The sequence below is a fragment of the Ceratosolen solmsi genome, unplaced genomic scaffold (genome assembly GCF_000503995.2).
Source record: "Ceratosolen solmsi marchali unplaced genomic scaffold, CerSol_1.0 scaffold27, whole genome shotgun sequence".
NCBI classification, from domain to species: domain Eukaryota; kingdom Metazoa; phylum Arthropoda; class Insecta; order Hymenoptera; family Agaonidae; genus Ceratosolen; species Ceratosolen solmsi.
In genome coordinates, this window is record NW_011948426.1 from 4,616,950 (window position 1) to 4,627,053 (window position 10,104).

General features: G+C 31.1%; 1 protein-coding gene across 1 annotated transcript; it reads left to right on the plus strand.

Annotated features, from left to right (window-relative positions):
• The first annotated feature begins 6,414 nt into the window (after positions 1-6,414).
• Positions 6,415-9,850, plus strand: tko (30S ribosomal protein S12 technical knockout). The gene is made up of 3 exons (XM_011501017.1): positions 6,415-6,448; positions 9,316-9,534; positions 9,623-9,850. The coding sequence occupies exons 1-3, from the start codon at positions 6,415-6,417 to the stop codon at positions 9,751-9,753; spliced, it is 384 nt and encodes a 127-aa protein (XP_011499319.1). The 3' UTR covers positions 9,754-9,850.
• Positions 9,851-10,104: the final 254 nt, after the last annotated feature.

The window sequence follows — 10,104 nt, forward strand, 5'->3', positions numbered from 1 at the left end:
CCTGCTGAAGATCGCAATTTGTTTAAAGAATTAACTGTGTAGTATAAATATGAACTCGATAATGAAAATGAATAGAAACTTGTACAGTTAAAGCATAGTCATCGTAAAAAAAATTATGAAATTTTAATATAAATATTTTTAATAATTTAAATAATTGTCATAACATTGTTTATTTCTTATTTTAAACATTATTACGTAAACTCGAGTACTTGTTAAAAAGTGATCAAGATATTTATTTATTATTTAACGTATTATCATATTATTTTAAAAATATATTTACGTTACGAATTTAATCAAGTATTATTTAAATAATTTTTCGATTTTGTAACGAATTATAATATTTAAAGCATGTTTTGCTGTAATTATATGAATTTATTTAATATTAATATATTAAATAAATTGTACAAATAGAATAAAATAAAAAATAAATAGTAAAAATACGGTTAAGAAAAAAGTTTGATAATTAAACAACTTTTATGAAAAATGTATTATCGAATTCTATTTTATATTATTTTGAATAAAAATTCTTACTCACCGAGTACTATTGAACGAATCCTATAGATTACAATATACGGTAAATGTAATTTTTAGATTTAATTTTATGATAAAGTGATTCCTCCAATGAGTCTAAAGAGTAATTTTTATTAGATTTATAATAACATAAAAATTTGGATATATATATATATATATATCAATAAAAATAATCAAATTTAATTTAATTCTCTGCAAATTGTTCATTTTTTCATATTCAGCATATTCAAATAAAAGGAGTATTAGTAAGTGAACAAGTGGTTATTATAACTTATCACTCATTATTTTATCCTTCGCAACTGTTGAAACGAATTTTTTTTTCTTTGCAGATTCATTGATTTAACGTTTGAATAAAAAACTATTTTGTTATAAATTTTATTATATTAATCTTCGGTGGTTGCCTATATAATTTTTTGTTAGATATTTCGGTAATGTTTTGTTGAGCGATACGTATCGTATCATTAAAATAATTTTATTCAAGGTCATTAATTGCTATAAATTTGTTGAATATTATTGAATTAATAGACCGTATGGCATTGGCTTATTGACAATATCACGAGGCAATTAAATTTTTATTTGTTTACATATACATGTAATTATTTACATTTATAAGTCAAAGATAATGTTAAAAAATGTCATTAAGTGTGTGAGAAACTGTTAATGGTTTTTAAATAAAAGCGAACATCAATTCATACGTTTAAAAAAAGGGTAACTTTAAATAATTTGTTACATTATACCTCGACATAAAGCTCCTGATTGTAATATTGTAATATGAAGACAATAATATACTTTTTTGTTATTTTTTTGGGTACAATTTAGTCATTTCAAATATTTTATCGTCAGAGCGTATCAAGGCACAGAAAATAGCAGTGGACTACGTAGGTACTGAACTTTTTATACCTACAACTAAGTGAATAACGAATTTTTCTTAATTTCAAATCGTATTGACGAAATGATTAATAAGAGAAGTGAAATAAATTTAATATAGAAGAATCCGGTTATCATAAAAGGCTTTGCATGATTCGCTCACTGTACTCGCAGCGTAAATTCTTAAGCGATGAGATTACCCATTCGTTTGCATTTTAATCTGAACGTAAAAATAAAATGTTATATTACAATAATGCAAACTAAACTATAAATTCGATGTATTTTACAGTACAGTATTTTATTTTCAAATAAATGATTGACTTCGCGTAGAGAAGTGTTGAGCACTGATTAGATGAAGAATTCTCGTAACTCGGCAATCAAATTATATTCTGTGGTAACGAAGGGTTTGGAAACGCTGGCATCCTTCCGGCGCGCCATTGCGCCCGTGACCCATTTCTCTTAAGCTCGCGCCAAGTGTTTCCCGACCTTTCACTCGACGTAAAAAGGAAAATGAGGCGCCCTCGACTGAAAAGGCTGCCTCTGAATGTAAACGTTCCATCTCGTATTTCATCGCGTATAGAGAGCGACGTGTATCTGAGAATCCGTGCGAAAGGGTGCAAAGCCCTTTTTTCCCTTCCTTTCCAAGCTGACAACGAAGTGCCTCGCCGCCCGAGTTTCCTACGTCCTTTTGTGCGCGTGTGTGCGTGCGTGCATGCGTGCCTGTGTGCGCGTGTGCTGCGCGAAAAATGCGCCTCACCTCTTTCTCCTCCGCGTTTTCGGGGGATAATGCGAAAAAGGCCAACAACAACGGGTGATCCTCATAGGGACAAATAGCCCGACCGGGAAAGAGGGAAGCGTGGAAAACTGCGGACGGCTGACATCGCAGGACGAAAGGCCTGACGCTCGCCAATCGGTAGGGGTGACGTGTCCATTTGTGGTTGACCGGCTTGACTGTCGATGCGACCAACAAGACCTACGCGTATCCCCTACCCTTGGGAAAATTTCTCTTTTACCGTATTTTCAGCTTTATGTTTTTAATAAACCTCTCCAGAGCTAATCCTTCAGCATATTGGTTTTTCAATTTTTCCATCTATGTCGATCGTACCGCAAGCGTTTTCGGCATTTACGCACTTGCGATTTTTAAACTATATTTTCCCGTTGACGTTTCAGCGATTGCGTACATTTAGCAAATGTTCCTTCGTATCGGGACTCTTTTCCCAACGCTAAGCATAGCGTCGCTTAAACTATTTATCAAAGTTTCTATTTTTCTTTTTGTCGTTTGCTTTTTGCTTTTTTTTCTTTTAATTTAACCGATGTATCAATTACACCACTAATAACAACGATATCGTACGATTTTGTACATTTATTATTGGAAAAATTGTTCGTTAATATATTTCCTTATTTATCAAATTTTATTTTTTATATTTACATTTATGTGTAAATAAAAGATTTTGACAATGAACGGTCAACATTTTTCGGACTTTCGAGGTAACTTGCTTAATTATGCAAGATTGATGCAGTGAAAGAACTTTACTAAGCCGGATGCGTAACCATTGCAAACCTTTTTTCCGTTAAAATTTAGCTGAGTTGTGATGAGAAAGGAACGATTCACTTTTATTGTTGTAGTGCCGAAAATATTTAGGAATATTTTTCTAAGAAATATATACTTGAAAACTAACGATAACTAATAATAATATAGCAATAACCTACAACAACTTCACTTTAATAAATCATGAGAAATTTACAAAAATTACGCACTTGTGAACACTTTTAGCAAATGTTTACTTAAAGACAATAATTATAATATAATCAATTGGCATTATTTTCATGCTTATATCTCAAATCGAATATTACACATTACCAGGAAATAATTATTTTCTAAAATAAATCATTCCGCTTCTAAAATTTTTAAATATTATTTCAAATTAACAAAATTTAATCGAAATATTCTAAATAATGAAAAATCGTTCGTACGAATAAGAAAATTAAAAAATTGGTATAAACATATGCTTTACTTTTTATCATTGTTACATATCAATCTTTTTTTTTTTTTACGAATTAAAATAAATGTGTCATATCTGATTTTATAATATGTTGATGTCTCAAGTATTAATAAAATTTTGGAAAAATGAATTTTAAAATAAATTGTTAGTCAGTAATAAAAGCATTAGAACATAAAAAAATTAATGAAAATAAATTTAAAGAAATATAGAAAGTAGATTAATTTTATTATTTATTTCGTTAATTTAAATGATTTTCTTCTTCTTCATCATCTTCTTCTTCTTCTTCTTCTTCTTCAAAAAAAAAAAAAAAAAAAAAAAAAAATAGGATAAGAATGAAAAAATTTCATTATTCTTATCACATATTTACTACTCGTATAACAATCGTCTAGGCAACAATTATCTTAATCAAACGATGAAAAATTATAATAAATATATTTTTTTTCAATGATTCACATTAAACAATTGAAATATGACAATTATATTCCAGAAATATCATAGTTGTTTTTAATTTTTTTTGTTGAACAGTTCTAAAACAAATACATTTAGATATTACGTATGTTTCACTGTGACAATGTTTTATCTAAGATTACATTAGTGTGATCATCTTCTGTTTCTAAAAGATATATATTTGAAAATGTACATCATAGATATCGGTATAGTAAATACCACCACGATCCTAACGTAACGAGGGGGTCTAGCTTTCTTCTGCGATTACGATATTACAACTTGAACAAAAGAACTGTAAATAGACATCAATAGATTTAGTTGGTAGGTAGGGAACAGCGACAATTCAATTCCAGATCAAATAAAGTTACTTACTTTTTATCTGCATTTCCACGTAATAAAAGTTGTAAAATGATTTTCAGAACTGCGTAATTAAATGAATATATTATAAAATAATAAGACATCAGTTATTATTTTATTTATTTATGTCTTAGAATGCTTGCAGAAGCCGAAAAATGTTACTTAATAATTTAATGAAACTTTTAAAATTTCAATTGTGATGGTTAAACTAGAAATATTAAAATAATCGAGGTAGTAGAGTGTAAATTTTGTTATAACATCGACGTGAAATCGTTAATTATATTAAAATGAATAAATCAGAAGTTTTTAAAAGTAATCTAAATGAAATTTGACAAAATAAAATTAACTAAACTATAGGGGATCGATAAAGATGTAATATTTATGCAAAATTTGCATTAATGTAGTAAAGAAGTAGGGAAGATATTTTGATAAAAGAATTTGAATTTATAATCATTAAAAACTTATGAATAGATTAAGCAGATCAGGATATTTATAATGTTATAGTGGTGTATATGTAATGTGGGTATGGAGGATTAAATATATATAATTAAACGTAATATTTTATCTTAATTCGTGATAGAATTTTATAAAGATAGAATAATGATTTTTTAGTAGAATAAAATTAATTTACAGTAATTATTAAATAAAAATTACAATATTATAGATGAATAATATGAAAAATCAAATATAATATTTACAAAATTCTAAATTAACAAACATAAATAATATTTAAACAACGTTTTTATTTAATAAAGTAACAATTACACAATGAAGATCGTGATTAAGAGATTGTATAGAAAAACGGAAATGTAATATTTTATATAATGTAGATTAAAATGGCAAATGATTCTATGGACGAAATGAAAAACAAATGCGCAGCGAATGGATTTTTGTAAATCTAATAAATCTTTAGATTAAATTAAAATATTATATTAAGTTGATTGTTATTATTTTTTTACTGTTTAAAAAAAGCAAGTGTAAGCTTATATAAAGTATGTAGATATAAATGTAATTTTTATATTGATATAAATGAATAATCAATGTGAGATTGTATGAAATGAAATAAAATAAAATTATAAGTATTTATCCTAACATATTCAATTTTGTAATATTCACGTAGTAAGCATTCAAGGTTAAGTATTAAATGTAAAGTTTTAAATGATTTATTCTAAGCAATAAAATATATTATGGCAAGTAATAGGTGTTAGACGTATGCTCACTAATAATATACATTAGCTAGATAATTGTTATGACCGTTAACTTATTTTAGTTTAATTCTGCAATAGAATATCGGTAATCATGCATAATTTTAATTATATATGATAGAGTAGAAATTATTATTGAAATAATGATTTATATTAAATTGTATTTGCTAATAGGAATAAATATTGCTGAAACATAAATGTATAAATATACATGATACATAAGTATAATAGCATTAATATAATAAACAATTATAGCGTTCATACGTCGCATAAAGTATTTTTTATAAAATAGTGTATTGTTAAATAGTTGCAGTCATTTATCAATAGAATTTTAGTCGTTCAAGTAAATATTTACTTTTATTTACAATATATATTATTTAAAGAAGCTTATAGATCCTATAAATTTTTTTTTTTTTAACACAATTTCACATATAATTTATATGAAAAATGTTGTTGCTTAATGCGCGCCATAAATAATAGTTATATTAAAGAAAATTTTGTTTTATTATCGGTCGATGCATTGTGAATAATATAAAGTTCCGAATAATGATATTTAAAATATGTATAATTTATTTTAAAAAAAAAAAAATAAATAAATAAATTATTAAATAAATAAAATAATAATAATAACACGAGAATGAATGAATTAATATGAGAGGTCAGAAGTATTCCCAATGATTTAAGTATTTCTGTGTAAACAAGATTTAAATACAGTCACTAACGTCAGCAAACAATAGTTGTATTAATTTTACTTCAAACGATAATGTTCTGTAACTAGAGAGAGAGAGAGAGAGAGAGTTAAGAAGTACGGGTATGCTAGTAAGTAGACACACACTTTGTCTCGATCAGATTTTCGAAAGAAATCGGCAAAGAAAGAGAGTCGCTTCTCGTCTATCCCGTCCTCGACCTCATTCAAGTCCAGCGTACTTTTAATAACTAATGGTATGCTTGGAAGAAGGGCAAAAATGTAAATGGGTCGTCTGGTATGAGAGCGAGCGTAAAAGATGGGAAGATTTGTAGTAGGAATCTTGATTTTGGGTAAGAAAGCGCGCGGAAGCGTCGAGCACGACAAAAGCGCAACTTGAAGCGAGGCTGAAAATTTTTCGCAATGTAATCTTGCGTATTGATCTTGGGAGAAAAGGGGTTGCCTTCCGCACATAATGGGCTCTGCTGGTCTCTTGGCTCGGTTAAGTCCGAGTTAGGTCGGATTAGCAGCGTTGGGGTCCCTCGGACATCTGTCGTATTGATGGACGCTGGTCAGCCAGATCCAAATGAACAACAATTGATGCTGCGAGTGTATGCACAAAAGTTCATTTCCTCTCCCCCGCCTCCATCGATCGCTTTATTTTTCCTGTCGGGTGTCTGGCCGCGAAGCTTTCTCTGCTTTATATGTAAACAGTCGAGCTGGTGTTTATTTTCAGCCGGCGGCTTCTTCAATTGTATTTTTTTCACGGCTTTTAATCAGACGATAGTCCCTTTGCTACACATTTTTCCGTTCGTGCAGCGATTTTGGCGAATTTTATTTATCCCATTAATCGTGATCTCATGATCGCCAATTCCGTAAGCGATCAATTAATACTTTATTCGTATGTAAAATACGTATGTCTATGCAAAAAGTTTGAAATTGGACTCTCTGTTTAGAAGTGCACATTCGTTAGTTGCCTCAGTTCTAGAAATATGAAGCTTAACAATTTTAAGCATTATTCGACGAATGAAAAGAAAAAGAAGAGAAAGAAGAAATCATAAGATTATTAGGCACGCAGGTTGTTGGATGGGTATTTTGCATGGATGCAAACGAGTCGTATCGATCATTTTTAAAATTCACCAGAGAGCGAGAGAATTCATTCAATGCGTTGGTGCGTTTCAACGGCGAACGCAATAGCCATAAAAATCGTCGAACTCGAGCTAATCGATTTGTGTTAAGTTCCAGGACTCATCACAAAGTCATGATGAGGAGTCGACGGATGGTAAGTTGCGCGAAAAAAAAAAGAAGAAGAGGGGCGCGCGTCCGTCAGGAATTCCCCAAAGCAAGATCGATCCTCCGAGCTCTAAGGAAAAATATAGCGGTACATTGAAAGGACTAAGAAAGACGTCGGTGGTGCTCTCGCGCGACTGCGACCTCCGACCGCGCAAAAGCCCAACCTCGCACAATGTTACTTAATAAGCTTATGCACGCACCAGCGAGAAAAGACTCCGTTCCATCGAACGGCTTGCAGATGTCAAGCGCTCGTCATATTTGATATTTTCGCCCTCGACTACTTTGTGGTCATTTCTCTCTCTCTCTCTCTCTCTGTCTCTCTCGCTCTTTCCCGCTCTCTCCCGCTCTCTTTCTTTCTCTCGTATGCACGCGCTGGCCCAGACTCCATTCAATCGACGACAATTCTCTCCACTTGCGACTGTGCTGGGCGAAAGAGTTTTCTCCATCCGTTAACGCACCACTACCAACTCACTATTTTCGGCAGGCAAAATCTCGCTATGACAGCATTGGCCAACTTTTCCAATACCTTGTCTCATACGATGCACTTCCTCCTCCTGCTCTAAGTCCCTTTTCTCTCTCTCTCTCTCTCTCTCTCTCTCTCATTGCCTCACTTTCGAGACTTTTCTCCCGAGTGAAAGGCATAAAGAAATTCGAAGAAAGGAAAAAATTTTCGTTTGATGGATTGCATTCGCCTCGAGCTTGCTATAGTGCCTCTGCCTGTAACAATTTCTAGGGGATCCAGCCAAACTTATTGCCTATAATTGCCTTATATTACGCGCAGATACCTTTTTGAGAACAACTGCCAGTTTCGCATTACACAACTCTATGCTCCAGATTATTAATTTATGTAGACATTTGTCAACCACTGGCTACTATGCATTTCGTAAATGTACAACTATAATATTATATGGGATTATTGTAAATTCGCAATTAATCCTATGTGTTGTTTGTAAAATTAAACGGCGCACTTTATCGTCAAAGTAAATAATTGCTCAGTCATTTGTATAATCTCAATTGGCCTACCTTTAATTGCGCGCCTATTTATAAAATCCCAGCTAACGCGCTCGTTATTAAAATACTTTTCATATGTTTTGTTTTCGGATGCCTAAGACACTACTTTATTATGCAAGTCATTTAAAAGATATTAAAATAGAATTAAACGTTTGAAATAAAGTGTCAATCCATTGTCGTATCCATGTGTTGTAACGTTTTTGACAAACGAATGGAAACGCATTGCGATATTAGAGATTTCGTTCGAACGCATGTGCATCCTGCACGTACCGATTGTTCATTATATTGTCAATTAGTCTGGTAGTCTGGTAGATACTGGCATAGGAAAATTGTAGATTATCAAATGCGACGAATGCCTTTCGAGAAATGATGTGCTTTATTAGCGTTCGTTTAATAATATTTGGATCGCTAAGCTTTTAAGCTCGAGTTGGTAAGATTCAAACAAATACTGTAAACAATTTTATTCATAAGGCTTATGGATGAATGTGATTTTTTGCTTCAAATGTAATCTGTCGATGTATGTCTACAGTTGAAAAATTTAAGGCTTTTTATGATGTTTTATTTCTACATATTTTTATTAAAAGGAATATATATCTGTTTTTATTACTACTTTTTCGAAAATATTGGCAAGTATTGTTATTTATTTGACATTTCATTTGACTTTCTTAAAGGGTTAATTCGAAAATATTTCTAAGTCTGTAGAGCTGAAAAAATATTGGTATTTTTTAGGAGGCAAATTAACAATAAAATGGGAAATACAACAATATAGCTTATAATATTTTTAATCGCTAAATAAGGCCTCAGTGTAATGATTTTTTTTTTCATTTAAAAGCGATAAAGCGCTTGTAAATTCCGAGCAAAGGAGTTTTTTTGTTTTTTGTTTTTAATAATTATAAACATTTCTGTATTTCGACAGGTTTTCAACAAATTCGGACGCTTATATCGTTGGTCGAGATGCACAAACGTGGACCTATGAAAAAGAAGAAAAAGAAGAGCCCACTTAATGGGAATCCGTTTGCGAAAGGCGTCGTGATAAAGACTCTTATAAGAAAACCAAAGAAACCGAATTCAGCGAACAGAAAGTGCGTACTAGTGAGATTGTCGAATGGGAAAGAGATGACAGCTTATATTCCAGGTAATCCAGTGGAATTGATTTTCGAAATTGTTAATGTTTTGCGAGAGATATTGACCGGTGGAGTATGATTTTACTTTTTTGTTGTTAGGCATTGGACATAATTTACAAGAGCACAATGTTGTTCTCTGTAGAGTTGGCAGATGCAAGGACGTTCCTGGTATCAAAATTAAGTGCGTCCGGGGTAAATACGATTTGGCACATGTTATGAAGCGTAAATAAAGCTAACTCGTTTTCCGTAAAAGTGCACTTGTAGATGTGGATAATATATAATTAAATTGTACAAAATATTATATAATAAACGATAGTTAATAATAAGATCATGGCGTGGCAATGTAAATTAAATAACTTATTTGAAATTCTTCATTGATTGGCGTTTCGTGTGAAAATGCGGGTGAACTGTAAATCCAACCGTCCTTACCCTTAATTCACTCTATAATCCATATTGGCTTCAACGATATTCAATTCACAATTCGAATTCAAGCAAACGCGCCTTTAAAAACTTCTAAATTAACCTAATTTTATGCATTATGTACATTATTGCGTCAAAATTCCACGAGATTAACAGCGTCA